The sequence below is a fragment of the Lipomyces doorenjongii genome (genome assembly GCF_038497915.1).
Source record: "Lipomyces doorenjongii strain NRRL Y-27504 unplaced genomic scaffold V1508scaffold_44, whole genome shotgun sequence".
Taxonomy (NCBI): domain Eukaryota; kingdom Fungi; phylum Ascomycota; class Lipomycetes; order Lipomycetales; family Lipomycetaceae; genus Lipomyces; species Lipomyces doorenjongii.
In genome coordinates, this window is record NW_027118111.1 from 88,057 (window position 1) to 103,720 (window position 15,664).

A 15,664-nucleotide genomic window follows, 5' to 3' on the forward strand; every position below is an offset into this window, starting at 1 on the left:
CTCCCGTTCGCTCGTCCGTCGCCGCTTGCACTACTGACAGTGACTTTCCTGTTTTTCTGTCCCGTCCGCTAGCCCAGCTCTGCCATAGCAAAACACCGCTAACCTCCAGTCGTCGCCGTCGCCATGCTTTTGCAACCCATTGCCACGGTCGCGGCTTCCGTCGTCGCGGCTCTCATCGCGGCCCCCGCCGTCGAAGCTGCTGCCCACCCAGCCGCCGTATTCGCTTTCCCAAAGTCCAACGCCCATCAGCACGACATTCCCAGCCTGCGTCCCGCCGAGGCTCGTCTCGTCTTCGCTGAGCGCCTCGGGGTTTCTCGATTCCACAAACTTGGTTTCCAGGTAATGATTGCAGTTTTATTGATAGATGAACTCGTCAGATTAATTGGGTGGATTCAATGCGGATGATAAGGCTCTTCTAAGACAATTACTGCTCAAGTTCGGCATACATATGAGCATCACCTATTATGGCTATTATTTTGGCAAGAGATGGATTAATTGTGGATATGAGTTTTTGCGGATGGATTTTAAAGAACCGACTGCGGGTTATTACGACTGAACGACTGTTCTAATGTCTTTTCCAATATAGGGACAGGATATGAAGGTCCTCGAACTCGAACGATTCAGCGGCGAGCACTCTGGTTTGTGGAGAGATGAGAGCGAGAACATCGTCGTCGTGATATCTGGCGTCAGCAACACCAAGGGTATGTCCGATTCGTCCGTTGAAAATAATAGATAGACTGAGCATTTGGTACTAATCATTTTGAAGATGCCTTTACCGAGAGCCGTCCCGCGTTCTTTATTAATGATACTCCTGATACTGAGTCATTCCATAGCCTTGCCACTGGCTTCATCGGTGAAGCTCAGCAGCTTGCCGGCGACCTTAGTGTCCGTATCTTCGGTGACTCCCAGGGTAGCTTCATCTCCGTTGTCCCTGATATGGATCTCTGCATCAACGGCCACCAGGAGGTTATTCCTCGCGCCCAGTGCCTTACTGCTGAGGCTGACCTCACCACCGACTTCAAGCAGAAGTTCGGTGAGTTCGCCAAAGTTTTTGATGCTGAGAGCTCCGTCGACGCCGCTTTCATGGATGAAGCCCTTGCCTTCAACTCTTTCATCAACAACTTCGCTCAATCCGTTAAGGCTAACAGGCAACTGGCTGTTCTCTTCTTTAACGGCTTGAACTCTTTGTTGATGCAGTATGGGGCCGATTCGGTCAAGTACAACGTTGCCAACACCGTCGTCAACAATCTTCTCGAGAAGCTTGTTTTGGAAACTGCTCCCTCGACTCCTATCACAGCTGTCCTTCTCCCTGGTAGCACTCAGTCTTCCTCCAACAAGAGGGCCAAGCGCGGTGTCAGCAAGGAGGCATTCGGCAACCAGCACGTTTCCCCGGCCGTCTCTGTCGGTATCCTCCAACCAGCTTCTTATGCCACCCAGGATGAGTGTGAGATCATGACCAACTTCTGCTCTGGTGGCCACGGTATCTGCATGCAGATGTACGGCCAGGAAGGTTTCTATGGATGCTCTTGCATTTCGACTTACGATGAGACCACCAGGCAACGAACGTACTGGGCCGGTGACTACTGCCAGAAGTACGATGTTACCTTTCCTTTCCAGATCTTCTTCTGGTTCTTAATTATCTCTATTCTCTTCCTGGCTTGGACCATTAAGGCAATGTTGTCTATTGGTGCGGAGGAGCTCCCCGCAGTCCTGGCTGCCGCCACCATGGTCCAGCCCAAGGCCTAAGGAAAAGGGGACATCGTCTTTGTTTTGTTACAGATTAAAATGATAGTACACGATCTCTTTTCTTTAAGGCTTTATTTTGTATGGGTTTTGATGTTCTTGTTCATGCTAATTTCTAGAGGGAGATGTTTCTGTTTGATTAAATGCATAATGGGATGTATATATACATATTAGGGAAATGTGGAGTGGCTGGCCGAATTTAGACTTCATTTTACAAAATAGTTTCGTAAGTTCATGGGATGGAACATATGTCAAAAGTGATGACCGCTTTAGAGTCTTCGTTGGTGTGGAAAAGAGTCGGTGAGCCGTATGATAGTAGTAGTTTTTGCCCAGCTCGGAAGATTTCAGGGGGTGGTTAGAATATGTCCATCACTTGTGCCTTTATGGTGCAGACATCAAAATGTGCGAAATCTACGGCTGTAATTGTTGATTATGTCGGCTTAGGGTTTGCACTAGCGTTCAAAAAAAGATCCGTGTCCGGCTGCCAGATTTGAGAATAAGCATCTCTTTCATAACCACAAGAGAAGATATGCCTACATTAACAGTTTATACGTCAACGGATCTATTCAGCTCCTCGGGTCTTAGTCATCAAGTTGCGCGGTCCACAAATGAGGAGTTTGACGGCGAAGATGTCGTGATGTCAGATGCAGACAGTGCTGAGGGAGAAGCAATCGAGGATGACGATGACGATGAACGGTTATTTTCGTTGGACAATAACGAGAATGGAGATGGAGATGCTAGAGTTACCGGCCTAGTGAAGGGTCGACATATTGTTACTCCAGGAGAGCTGGTCACCGCTGATTCGATGTGGATGAGGTACGAGCAGCAGTTTGAACTAAGATTACCATTGCTAAATGTCGTAATAGAGGTCATGGTACATACTCTGTTGGAGTGAAATCGTATTCAGCGGTTGCTGGAACTCTCACAAGAGTCAATAAGCTTCTGAGTGTAGCGCCATTGCGAGGAAGGTAAGGATTGTCAACAGACCATCGGCGGCTTAGAGTAACGATCATATGTTAGGTATGATCCCAAAATTGGCGACCACGTTATCGGCAGGATTATAGACGTTGGAACCCGGAGCTGGCATGTGGATATTGGTGCGAAGCAGGCTGCTGTTTTGATGTTGGGGTCGGTCAACCTCCCAGGCGGTGTCCAGCGACGAAAGTCGGAAAGCGATGAACTCCAAATGCGGGCATTCTTAAAAGAAGGCGATTTACTAAATGTTAGTATTTACGAATGCTTCTTGCTGTTTGCCGTATCGTGGAAGGTCGCTAACGGAATGCTAGGCCGAGGTTCAAGCTGTGTTCACGGACGGTGCAGCATCGCTTCACACACGATCTCTGAATTACGGAAAGTTGCGAAACGGTTACTTTTTCACGATTCCATCTTCGCTTGTCATAAGATCAAAGTACCACACTTTTGAACTTCCAGGCGGTGTCGATCTCGTGCTCGGTGTTAATGGCTACATATGGCTGCGGAAGCACACTCAACAGCTTGGTGAACAGGGTGTAAGCATAACGCGACTAGCAGAGGAAGCGGGATGGGAAATCTATAGCGATGAGAATGAAGTAAGTTTCTATCGCATGCTGCTTTGAATCTAATAAATTTTTCTCACCGGATTTTAGTATATTTCCGTTAACACAAGGGAATCTATAGCGCGCTACGCAAATGCTATCAAGGCGCTCGAGTACTGTGAAGTCGGTGTGAATGAGGCTCGTATTATTGCTGCATATGAGGCTAGCAAGGAATATAAGAGTCCCGGTGAGATGATTGAGAATTATGTTAAGAAGCGAATAGTAAAATACGTATTATTGACTACGAAGGGCTAAGAAAGATGTATCATATAGTTCACTATATTGTATTTTTAGGATATCAGTATTTCACTGAGGTGGTTGTTACCACAGCCGTTGATGTCAATGGAGTGTCAGACTGTCTAGTGAACCGCGGCAAGGGCTGAAAAGCAACCGCCAAACAAAACACAGGTTGGCCTGCGTGAACGATGACAGTTTTTTTTCGTTTACCATTTTAAACCTAGTGATTCAATTTCCCCTAGGCTTAAACAAAAGATTTAAATCTATATTAGAAATGATTAAGGATACAACCGTTATATTATGCGTTATCCTTATTTAGCTCAAATGGTTGCATAACACCAAGTCGCAATGCTGTTTCCTGTCCAGGCATCTTGAATAGTCCAAAACATACTTGCAGCAAAGATATAAATAGATTCTATTACCATTTCCTCAACGTAACCGCAATACTCACTCTAATGCAATCGATATTTAGTGCCTCATGCAATTTCTGGTTTCATTTTGTCAATGCGATCAAGATTTACTTAATTTTTATGGCGCCTCCTGCGATTTTTCCAGCAACGGACTCTCGGTCCGTCATAGCATCGTAATAGTCACTAGGTACTGAATATCTATCGGCCAACCTACCTTGGTCTGAAATGGAGCCGTCGGTTTGTGAATCATAGATTATGGATACCGAACGGGAACTTCGTGCTCGCGGTCCAGCTGGCTTTTTGGTAGGGGGTGCGCTAACATTGCGAATCTATGAGCCTGAATTAGTTTATCCGTTATTCGCACAGTCAGCCCAGATGTAAATTGGCTCACCTCGTGCGTAACGTCGTCGTCAATCCACGTATCTAGCGATTGGTCGCTGCTGGGAGAATTCGTCATGTTTTCCATTGTCGCTGCCATAAGTTAGCAACAGCTCCAAATAACTGCAGATACCAAACAGCCAACTTACGTCTATCCTGCAAACCAAAGTTCTGATTCTGGTACAACACATCCTGAAATGGAACAATAGGAGGAAGAGTATGAGATGAACTGTTCGAGGCAGAAACAGCTCTTCTTGGCCGTTGGTTATGTGCCCGAGGTGACCTGGGTGGCGACACCTGATATGGCTGATACTCGTTGTGATATGCTGTCAATAGTGGTCTAATCGAGCCTTCAAAGGGCTCTTGTTGTTCAGGCTCTTTACTTTTTCGACCGAACATAGATTTCCAGGGGTCTAAAAGGATGTTAGTCGATAATATGATAATTGTTTCAAACATACTTGGTTTCTTCTTTGGATTCGATTCCATATCATATTTGGCGAATGGAACTCGGCCGAACGCGGCCAATGCAGAGGAATCTTGCGATGGGGTGGTCGTGTGACCAGATGCGGTTGTCAATCGCAATTTGGGAACATCATAGGGCTTTACTATGTGATTGGAAGGAGTATGCGGGCCGGCTTGTGTGGAGATTAACTCGGACTCGGAATTAACTGCCGGTGGGTCCATCCAAGGATCTTTTTGGGACTTCAAGTGCCTCTGAGCAGACATGTGTGGATGGTACTCTTGCTCCTGACTTCGCTGTTGATTTTGCCATTGATGCTCGTTTTCTAACCGACGAAGCTCGTTGGACTGCTGCAACGGGGTCATTTTTCGGTAAGCATGTGGCATGACTGGGGAGACCGAGGCTTTGGCCACATCGCCTTGAATGAAACCGACGCGGCCGTTACGCCGTTTTTGGACATTTATACTATCATGCACTATGGATTGTCTGGTCGCAGAAGACAATTGTTCCGATTGCATAGTCGAAAGTAGCATTGACTTGGTCGGGTTTTCCCGTCGGGTTCGATCTTGGCTACTAGGCTTAATCTTATCAAGTGGGGATCCAGCGTGAACGTCATTGGAGGACTGGCTTGTCTTAGTGATATACTGCGAATATCGTGACGGGTCAAGTTGAGCAACCTGACGATTATCTAAATGTTCAACTTGTGACAATATTTGCAAAAGGCTGGTGATTTCGTTAGCATGTCAACGCAGACCTCTAAGTAGAGAACTACACATACAGATTTTCAACACGTTCCAGATCACTATTGCCCTTTATTCCACCGAACGCTCTAAGCAGAAGGTTCTTTTTCTCTCCCTGCTGCTGACCTACTGGAGAATCGGTCTTTCGAGTAGATTGGTATGGTCTAGGTCCACGGATCTTGGAGACTTCGAAACTGATTGTGCGATTGATGTCGTCTCTGCTGTATTGATTTTCACTGGCGATCGCTTGACGTATTTCTTCGAGTCCCATTCTCATTTCACCAGCTAATTTTGCGACGCCGGTCAGAATTTCAGTGTCGCGGCTATTCCGTTGGAGATCATTTGCAAGCAGCTAGAGAGAATGTTGGTTACCTATTTCTTAGAAGATATATAGAGATAACTGACCCTGGTCACCAACGCGACCATATATTCATTGGCAAAATCATTAGAAAGCGGCGTATCATTGTTCTCTTTCCTATCATTCTTGGTTCTCGACTTCGTGGGTGTGCCATTTTCGTTTCGACTAGTCTGCCGCTCTCGTCGAACGGTTGCTCGTTCGGATAGCGTCTTAGGTGACTTTGACACATTACGAGCACCTCGCGGGTTACCATTTCTCTCGCTGTCTGTTCGAGACTTATTGTCAGGTGCAGATCTTCGCACGCGCGAGGCTGAGTCTTGAATCATGGATGGAGATTCTGAATGTTCATGGGATGAGTCAATCTTATTTCGTTTCCCGATTGGCGTAGAAGGCTCCGCGGTAGTACTTTCGTCCTTGGTCATATCACGGACATGGTTTTGATCTAGGTCCCGCACACGACTCAGCCACGGCGCATAGGATTGCGAATCCTCAATCCAGAGAGGAGAGCTGATATGGTCCATATTGGCGTCACCATAAGGAGAAGTCTTCGTATATCTTGTGACACTAAATATATCGTTGGACATCATACTTCCTCGACTCTCTGACAAAGGGCATTGGGTTGTCTGCGGTGGCAGTTCATGTTTGATTGAATCCTTGTGCGTGGAGGCAGTCGATGAGATATTAAGCGGACCCTCTTCCCCGCTTTCAAAGCTGAATTCCGAGCACTTCCGTCCATGGTGATAGGCAACGATAGGGGACATTGGATTAGAGAGGGAATTCTCTGAAAAGCCCGTCAAATCATCATCAGCCTCATATTGGACTGGTATTAAAATTAGAGAAAGAATTGAGTTACAGAATACAATAAAGGAAGCTTACTTGTCGAAACTTGAGTTGACTCAGACCCTCGATCTAGGTCACTTTGGCTAACTACTGATGTTGGTCCATGGTACTCTTCGCTGCTGAAGTAGTGGGCATCCCCATCCGATCCGGTGTCGTCCACCGAATGCTTGCAAGTGGACGGAATCAGATGAGTATCGTTATGCTGGAGAATTTCTGCAGCAGTATCCAGTACATTACCCTTTGGAGGATCTTGAGTGGTTGTGTCGTTCTCAATGCTTATCTGTTCTTCAATAAAGTTTCTAGGCGGTACAAATGTCGGATTGTCCACGTCGAGAATTGTCGCAGACGACTCTTTCTGCTCGTCAGATGGTTCAAAAGAATGTGAATTAGAGCAGTCATTGACATTTTCTCTTGAATGAAACAGAACGGAACTTTCCAAATCAGACTCAACCAATATATGCAGTTTAGAGAGGTCCATTGGAGAATCGGAGCGCTGAGATGGTGGTACATCAACTTCTCTGGAAGCGTCCTGCGCTGATACTGGCGGAAATTCAATTGTTCGCAATGTATGATTGACATTGAGTTCAAGTACATCCGCGGAGTCTGCAGCAGGTAGAAATTTGCTGGCTGTTTGCGAAGCAATTGTAGCCGCACCTGATGTACTCTGTTTGATACTATCGAGCTCTGGAAGGACTAGGCGTCGAATTACGTTGCTGATAATGTTGTCCAGTACATCTGGATCAAATTTGGTACTCCTATGGGTGCTGCGCGAGATGTTATTTTCGGATCTGTCGTCGACCTGCGGATTGACACAGTTGTAGTATGATTGGGATGTATCGGGACTAGATACGTTCTCCTGACCGGAAGTTTGATAGGCTGTGCTTAGAATAGGGCTGACGCTGGAGTCGACGCTCAGCTGACTCGAAGGAACGAGTAGTGGTCTTGCTGTCGGAAAAGTAATCGATTGAACTTGACGCAAGGGAGGAGATGACACGTCTTCTGAATCAAAATGTTGCAATGCCGGGTGGAAAACCGACGAAGTATCTCTCAAGGAGAGTTCATTTGTGTTGGTAGGAAATGAAAGCCGAGATCCGCTGGTGTCGGTTAAACCGTGTTGCCTCATTATTTTCGGACCTTTTGGAGAGGATGAGCGTAACTGAACCCGAATACTTGGTTTCTGCTCGCTGTGTGGAGCTGTAGACCGTTCAAAGTATTCGATGAGTACCGAAGCGTGGCCGGGTAGCTTGCTGGAAGAAGTACGGTCGACTGATAATGGGTCACCAGGTGCAACCTCCTCTCGATACTGACGTACTTGCGGGGAAGCTCTAGGTGATCGTGCTTTTGATGGACTAGGAGTAGCCATCTCGGATCTGCGCCCGAGAAAATAGTCGAGCCAGTCAGCAATAAAGACAAGCGGATGGTCGGCTGCTTGTTGCGGGGAAATCAAGCAAGTCTGTCACCAATGCCGATCATTCTCAGTTTGTTTGTATCGTATGCAGTCGTAATCAATACTTGTAAGATTTGTCTCGGCGCTCTACCCTTGGTTTCCCTGGTGACAACGGTGTTTGTTATTGGAGACGCAGACCCGGGACATATACTCAGGACTAAGCCCTCTCACTACACAGTTATGTCGCCATTTAGCAGCTGCCGGCCGCAAACATGCGGTTGGAAATTAGTCTGTCAATGCGTCTGTTGAATGACAATAATGCAACGCTACGTCTTGCCCGCTTCTAGCAAATCCAAAACAATGCGTTACCAATTGTGAGCCTGAAGTTTATTGTACTAGCAACTCACAGCGTATTGAGAAGTCACCGCGAGCTAGAAGGGGCTGACATCCACGGCTTATTTTACCCCTGAAGCCTCATTCACGTGGAGCACGCGCCCTCCGAGGGACCATGACCCTAACCCCGAAACGATCAGGCTTGCAGGTTCTTGTCATACTTAGCTATGGAAACTGTCACGTGCGGAAGAAACGTTCCCTAATAATCAGCTCAAACCGCTTTGATTTTGCATTGCATGTCTGCCATTTTTCCCGTAGAGTTATCCCGGAGTCGGTTTCCGGACTGGGAATTGCGATACCTGCCGGAATCGTAAACTAGCTGAAATAGATCGCAGCACCATATATTAGGTAGTTATCTGCATGGGAGACAATTGGTGCTTGGTGCGAAAACTATGAATTCACGACCTCTTTAACGAGAATCGTCCTTCTCAATCATAACGTCAATGTCAGATCTCCATTTCTACATAAATCGACCACTGTCTATGAGATTATCAACCATGCTTAACATCCTTATCTGTGTTCCCTTCAGCAAAACATCCAGTCGTTGCCATTTGTGCTCGTCGTCACCTCTATTTCTAGAGTGGGCATCGTCGAATATCTTCCTTCTATCACTAATTCCTCTATACAGGGCCTCCACCAATTGGTCGTTAATAGCGCCATCAAGAGGCTGATCAGAGTTATGAAAGTCAGCTGCCATATTCGCGGCGAGAATTGTTGCGCTTGGAGCTGGATGTCCGCTTGAGGACATGGTGCGTGTTCTCGTCCCGGTTGCCGTTTTGCGAACATTGAACCACGTTCGGAACAAAGTTTCAACGATTAGAGCAACTTTGACGACGTCTTCGGCCTGGTAATGAATATTTGCAGCATGCGACTTGATTGGACTTAACTGCAAATATCGAGAAATATACTGTTTACCATTCTCATAGTTGTAGATCCAGTTCTTCGGCATTTGGGGGCAGTTCGTCACGACTTGAAGTAAGGAGTCACATAATAGAGACACATATTCTGTCATGCTACATTTGACAAGTTCTGGCGCCTCCAGGAAAACTAGGTAAGTCTGTAGCGGAAGATCACGAATGTACAGTGACAATTCTCGGAAAAATGATTGCCGACCGATAAGATTCGTTATTGAGCCCAGAGCGTCGTAGATCTTCACAATGTTAGCAACGTCGTCCATTCCAATGGAAGACAACTTACAATTCCTAGCACTCTCTTCCTCATTTGAACGGCCTCTGTTTCTCCGTAAGAATGTACTGCCGAGTTGTTGTAAATCTGACGTTTGTGATCAGGAAAAGTCTTCGTTCGACTTTTCTTATTCACCTCATTTGGATAAATTGGATGGAACTGCTGCATATCCATCTCTGAATTGTGGGAGAAAACTGACGCAAGAGCGGGTTTCCATCTGACATTAAACTCTTCAAGTTCCAATCCTCGAAGGAATGAATATATGAGTGTATGTTTCAACACAGAATCCGTCTCTTCTCGATCGACTTGACAACGTCAATAATAGTCCTAAATCCATAGAGATCTCGATTGTCCATACCGCTGCTCTCAACCATCTTGACGGCCTCATTCCAATCGTCCTCTAAAATGTCGAGCAGGAACCCTATGACCGTCTTCCATACCGGCCATCGAGCTTCAAGTGTTCGGCTACCATCACCATCACTACCCTCATCAGTAGGCCGCGATCCTGACACTCCGTATGCAGAGGCACATCTAAATCCCCACCCAAAAATTCTCCACAAATTCCGCTCAGCACATGGCCACAGCATTTTCAGCCCTTTCGCCCTGATAACTCCGTCTGCATCTTCTTCGCCGTCGAATGCGTGCCTTCGAGTAACCCGATTCCATCCTCGTCCTCTGTTCTGGGTTACAGCATTCAATAAATCACTGTCTGTATCTTCGTCCGAATCTTCAGCAGCATAATTCAGTTTACGCTTGTGACGAAGCGAATGCGCACCCAAGGTCTCGCGGGACCGATCCATACTAAATATTTCATAAAACCCCAGGTCTCTCATAGATAGTCCCGACGACAAGATTTTCGCAATAAGCCGAACCGAACTTGTGCTTATAGCGGTTCCCACAAAAGTCGTCTCGGTGGATGTCTTCGTCTTCCCCTCCGGCATGTCCAGACTGATGGCAGACAACCGGGGTTTCTTTTTTTCCTTGGCAGTAGTAAATTTTGGGTTGCTGATAAGTGTAAAAAGAAGGCTAAGTTGCGGAGGAGTCGGGATAAAAGTCTCAGGAAAATGCGACGATAGAACCATCTCTAGGAATGCAACACCATATTCATCTAGTACGCGTCAGCACCATAGCCGTAGCCAATGAACGCCACCGGTCCCGTTTACTCACAAAGCTCATCTTCAAACTTCGTCTCCGCATGATTCAAACATTGTGAAACTCTATCGGAATCTCCCAGAGTCCATATCCTCGTTGGCGGCGGAAGACGCTTTTCGATCGCACTTTTAGTCTTTGACGGAGATGACAGTAAGCAGACAGGTGATCTGCGGGTTGATATGTTGTCGTTTTTCTCGTTTACAGCACTATTACCGACCTCAGCAGACATCGCGGTTATAGTTGAAGCGAGTCTCAACTTGTCCAACTCGTCGTCACTCCGCAATTGATGGATATTGACGCGTCGCGGTCGAATTGCGGCTCACATTTCCCTAACCCTACTCGGAGACATTGTTCCAGTGGAGGACTACTGAGCCAAAGTTTTGAATGGTTGCAGCTTTAAATGCCCATGAGCTTAGGGTTCCGACAAATTTACATGACCAAAGGCAAGTCTTCACAGGAGAGTAGTATTAGCAGACTTCCGCGAAGAATCGTTGTCTTTTCGACTCGACATTATTTGTCTTTCTTTATAGGAATTACTCATTGGCACGGTTCAATTCCGAGCAAGTCGGCTAATTGATCGGCAATTTTGCCCCTACAATTTCAAATCCCGATCACATTTAACCAGTCATGACATACTTCAGAGTTCAATTGCACCGCTCCGCGATCGGATTGAACAAGAAGACGAACGAAATCCTGAGAACTCTCGGTCTCCGAAAGCGAGGTAGCGTTGTATACCATAATATTACCGCACCAACAGCGGGAAAGATTCTCGCCGTCAAGGAACTAGTTCGAGTAACACTAGTCGATAAGAAACTGACGAAGCAAGAGCATAATGCGACGATGAAATCAAATCCGGGATACTATGTGATAAAGGAGGAAAGTCATTGATTGAAAGATAGCAGGAACTGAGTTGTAATGGCATTTGTATATAGATGTAGAGTTTGGGACCTTGTATATAATTGGATGGAGCACAGCTGTACATAAAGTATTATATATCGTTGATAATTCAACATTTATATTCATGGAGAACATCTTGAAATTCCTTCTGCAGAGTGGACAGCAACTTTGTCAACCTACAATATGTCGCCCTAATATTATGTCTTAAATTTTGCGGCCTCTGTGAGGGCGATTTTGTGGCTTCTTCAGGACTCGCGTTGTCCGATTCCGCAAATGTTATACCCAAAGCGTTGTTGGCTCGACGCTCAGCTCCCAACGCCGAACATCTGAGATCTCTCATACTTATTATCCAAATGCTTCCGTAATCTCGACTTTTTTTGACGCACTCGGATTGGAAAGGACAGCGCATGTGTGCTTTTTCATTGCGGAACTCTGATACTTCTAGTGAACCGAGGTAGGCTACTACTTGCAAATGAGCAATACCATCGACACCATGGGACTGACCACCAGGGTCAGCAGGGCATCGACGGATTGCTTCTATGTAAATTGAGAACTAACTTGTCCTAGGTGGCAACAATAGACACTCGCAAAGTACATCAAGCTGGCGTGATAGAATAATGTCATGGCGTCGACGGACGATCCTCCTGTAGCGCCCTATATCTTGCAGCCTTTGCTGTCTGATGTGCTACTGGTATCAGAAGAATCAGAAGGACCAGTGGAAATAACATGTGTTGAGGCATGGCGTATGTGTTGCTTGGCTTCAATATTGGGTTATTATCATTGAACATATCTGACGAGATTGCTGGATCAGATTCGAGTTTGTATCTAGGGACGTCGTCTGGCGAAATTCTCCATTATTTCCAAGATCCGACATCGGTGAGTTCCAAAGGCAACTTTTTATTCTAATCGAAGGAAATTTTGCTTATTTGACAAAGAATTTACCGAGCTACATGTTCGCATCGCGACAAGTTGTACATCCATCACGGCCGTATCCGATAACGAGAATTCTCCTACTCCCAACAGTCTCACAAGCATTAGTATTGTCACGTAACTCCATTGCATTTTTCTCATTGCCGGAATTCTCCCCCTTGGCTCTTGGGCGTATTCGAGAGGTCAACTCGATGTCGTTAGACCTGGACAGGATACCAGTTGAAGCCGGCGAAGAGGTTCGAGTTACAGTATTCACGAAAAAACTTATTCGGATAGTTAGAATAAGAGAAAAGGAATTAAGATTAATTAAGGTATACTTCTTACAGTAAAATCGTTATTAGAAATGACTAACTGTAGTAGGATATCGACTACCCGTCCGCACTTGTCGGAGTTCAAAGATCATCCATGGCACTAGTTGCGAACGAGAAGACATACGACCTTATTGATCTCAACAGTGTACAAAAGATTCCCCTTTTTGCAATTTCCAGCAGTCCCGATGGCGATGTTCTGCTTCAGCCTCATGTTGCTTCGGTCTCGTCTGGCGAGTTTCTCGTGTGCAGCGGTACATCCGAGGATGAACCAGCCGTCGGATCGGTCATCAACCTAGACGGAGAAATGTCGAGAGGAAGCATCGTATGGAATGGCTATCCTTCGGTGATTGGTATGTACAGAATATAGAACTCGTTGGAGTACCCTAACAGGATGATCTAGCCGTTGAATATCCGTACTGTGCCGCTGTAATAGGAAACGAGCTTCAATTCCACTCTCTCCAAACCCAACAACTATTACAGACAATTCCGTTCACATCCCCCCCCAATCTTTCAAATGTCTCTACAACATACTCCATGCCGTTTCCTCGCTTGGCAGAGAAGTTCGTGCTAGTCCCATATGTCGATGATGTCGATTCACCTAGAAGAGAAGATGAACGACAAATTGCGTCACGATTGGCAACAGTCTCGTCTTCACTTTTCGTCTTTTCGTCAGAATTAGGCGTACAGTGCCTTGTTCCTACACCAGTTTTGCTGCATTTAGATGCATTATTCGAGAAAGGCAAGATCGACGATATCTTAGAAGCCATCGATCGGAATGAAGAGACAAGCGAGCGTGCTTTTCACGAGCTCATGTATATTCGGCAAAAGCTGAGTTTATTTTACTTTGAGCAAGGCAATTTCGTAGAAGCGGAGAAGTATTGGAACGAAAGCAATTTTGATCCGCGGATTGTTATAGCCTTGTTCAATCCTGATGATGTGAAAGGTGTGCCGTGGCTATATGCTGGCGTAAAGCAGGCATTAAAGATGCCCGAAACGGAGCCGTCGCTGGAAGCCTTGCTGGTTGTCAAGCATTATCTCGCGGGATGGCTTGAGAAGAAAGGATTTGAGAGTGTGATTGAAGCTAAGGAAGTGTTTCATTCCGTCGAGGTAGCATATCTGCGTGTTCTTCTGAAGACACCAATGACTACAAAAGAGGAAATTTACAATTTTACGGACTCGACCGTGGACGAAGAATCGTTCCCTGAGTCAGTGAAGTTGCTGGAGGAAGCACATAAGTATTTTGCACTTTCACGTCTATACCAGAGTCGGAAGATGGTGGCACAAGTCTGCGACACGTGGCGGCGAATGATCTCAGGACAATGGGAAGACAACGAATTCACAGACGGCGAGCACAAGATGATGGAGTATCTGCTTAGATGCAAAGACGAAAAAATTGTGTGGGAATATGGTCTTTGGTTGATGAGACGCAGCGCCGAGCTGGGCGTCCAAGTATTTGTAGATGACCGGCGGAAAACCAAGATCGACGCTGCGAAACTCAAGGATGAGGTTCGAAAAGTCGGAGGTGAGGCTTGGAGACTATATCTCGAAAACGTTGTGTTTATCCAGCAGGTAAGAATTCAGTTAATCAATTTGGTAGATATGAGCTGACTGAGCGGCATAGCACTTGGAATTTGCCAACGAGCTGGTCCTGTTGTACACCAATGATGTCATTGAGGTTGTCGAAAGCAACGAGGACGCACGACAAGAGATCATCAAGAGCTACCAAGAATATCGGGCACTTGCACCACCAAAAGTTGCGTATACGCTATTTCTCGAAGACCACAAAGCGCAAAGCAAGACACAGGACGCTATTAGTATGCGACTAAAATTTTTGAATGTACTACAAAGTAACGTCGATTACGATGTGCAGGAAGTTCTAAGACGAATAAAACCGCACGAGGACTTTCTGATCACAGAGATGGTTATTTTATATGGCAAGCTCTCACTTCATCATTCCGCTTTGCATATTCTATGTCACTCGTTGGCGGACTACGATACTGCCTTTGCTTATTGTTTGTACGGCGGCCATGTGATCCATGCGGATGACCTGCCGACAGTCGTCACGACGTCAGTATCGCGGGAGCAGCAAAGCGAATTGTTTAAGCTTCTTCTTATCGAGTTCTTAAAATTGAAAACGACAGAGGATCGGATAAAGTGCACGAAGAGACTTTTGGAAGGCTGGGGAAATCTTCTTGATTTGCAATTCGTAAGTAGCTCTGCCAAGGTCTGGAGGTAGAGGAATTCTAATATGACCCCAGGTCCTCCAAATGATTCCAGATTCTTGGTCTGTGGAGCTGATCAGTGGCTTTTTAATTTCATCAGTGAGGGAGTTGCTTAAGACAAAAAAGGAGAGTTCGTTGATGCGTGGCCTGTCTCGAGAGGAGAACTTCAGGGTGAGTATTGTACGTTGACATTTGGGCCGGTGGATTTCTAACAAGACTCAGGTTGTAAGCGAGTTGATGGACAAGATTGAGCTGGAAGGTCCGGTAATTGAGCGACGGATGTGAGCCAGATCTCGACTCGGAGTTTAGATACAACCCTCATTTTCGGCTGTTTATGGTGCTTGATATAGTCTAGTTGCTGTTATGAGTTTGGTATAGGTTGTTTAGAATCGCAACTGTACATTATTAATAAATTTGGTGTTTGATGAATTGTGTGTGCAACCATGC

General features: G+C 46.0%; 6 protein-coding genes across 6 annotated transcripts; 4 read left to right on the forward strand and 2 right to left on the reverse strand.

The window, feature by feature from the left end:
* V1508DRAFT_421617 (uncharacterized protein) lies at nucleotides 1–1,962 on the forward strand. Its single transcript, XM_066940907.1, has 3 exons — nucleotides 1–339; nucleotides 587–701; nucleotides 767–1,962. The coding sequence occupies exons 1-3, from the start codon at nucleotides 124–126 to the stop codon at nucleotides 1,744–1,746; spliced, it is 1,311 nt and encodes a 436-aa protein (XP_066794486.1). The 5' UTR covers nucleotides 1–123; the 3' UTR covers nucleotides 1,747–1,962.
* Nucleotides 1,963–2,380: 418 nt separating this feature from the next.
* Nucleotides 2,381–3,572, forward strand: V1508DRAFT_357699 (uncharacterized protein; the record flags this gene model as incomplete). The annotated part of the gene is made up of 5 exons (XM_066937034.1): nucleotides 2,381–2,559; nucleotides 2,610–2,711; nucleotides 2,764–2,965; nucleotides 3,030–3,311; nucleotides 3,369–3,572. 5 exons carry the CDS (start codon nucleotides 2,381–2,383, stop codon nucleotides 3,570–3,572), a joined length of 969 nt encoding a protein of 322 aa, XP_066794487.1.
* Nucleotides 3,573–5,570: 1,998 nt separating this feature from the next.
* On the reverse strand, nucleotides 5,571–8,213 carry V1508DRAFT_405475 (uncharacterized protein; the record flags this gene model as incomplete). Its single annotated transcript, XM_066938697.1, has 4 exons — nucleotides 5,571–5,894; nucleotides 5,948–6,681; nucleotides 6,777–8,168; nucleotides 8,201–8,213. 4 exons carry the CDS (start codon nucleotides 8,211–8,213, stop codon nucleotides 5,571–5,573), a joined length of 2,463 nt encoding a protein of 820 aa, XP_066794488.1.
* A 1,290-nt stretch (nucleotides 8,214–9,503) lies between these two features.
* Nucleotides 9,504–10,787, reverse strand: V1508DRAFT_405478 (uncharacterized protein; the record flags this gene model as incomplete). The annotated part of the gene is made up of 4 exons (XM_066938698.1): nucleotides 9,504–9,533; nucleotides 9,569–9,670; nucleotides 9,718–9,998; nucleotides 10,064–10,787. The coding sequence occupies 4 exons, from the start codon at nucleotides 10,785–10,787 to the stop codon at nucleotides 9,504–9,506; spliced, it is 1,137 nt and encodes a 378-aa protein (XP_066794489.1).
* Nucleotides 10,788–11,321: 534 nt separating this feature from the next.
* On the forward strand, nucleotides 11,322–11,886 carry V1508DRAFT_421630 (mitochondrial 54S ribosomal protein uL30m). The gene has a single exon (XM_066940908.1). It carries the CDS (start codon nucleotides 11,485–11,487, stop codon nucleotides 11,743–11,745), a length of 261 nt encoding a protein of 86 aa, XP_066794490.1. The 5' UTR covers nucleotides 11,322–11,484; the 3' UTR covers nucleotides 11,746–11,886.
* A 150-nt stretch (nucleotides 11,887–12,036) lies between these two features.
* On the forward strand, nucleotides 12,037–15,636 carry V1508DRAFT_421631 (uncharacterized protein). The gene is made up of 9 exons (XM_066940909.1): nucleotides 12,037–12,208; nucleotides 12,271–12,497; nucleotides 12,566–12,630; nucleotides 12,690–12,995; nucleotides 13,045–13,345; nucleotides 13,396–14,564; nucleotides 14,617–15,201; nucleotides 15,254–15,388; nucleotides 15,440–15,636. Exons 2-9 carry the CDS (start codon nucleotides 12,377–12,379, stop codon nucleotides 15,500–15,502), a joined length of 2,745 nt encoding a protein of 914 aa, XP_066794491.1. The 5' UTR covers nucleotides 12,037–12,208; nucleotides 12,271–12,376; the 3' UTR covers nucleotides 15,503–15,636.
* Nucleotides 15,637–15,664: the final 28 nt, after the last annotated feature.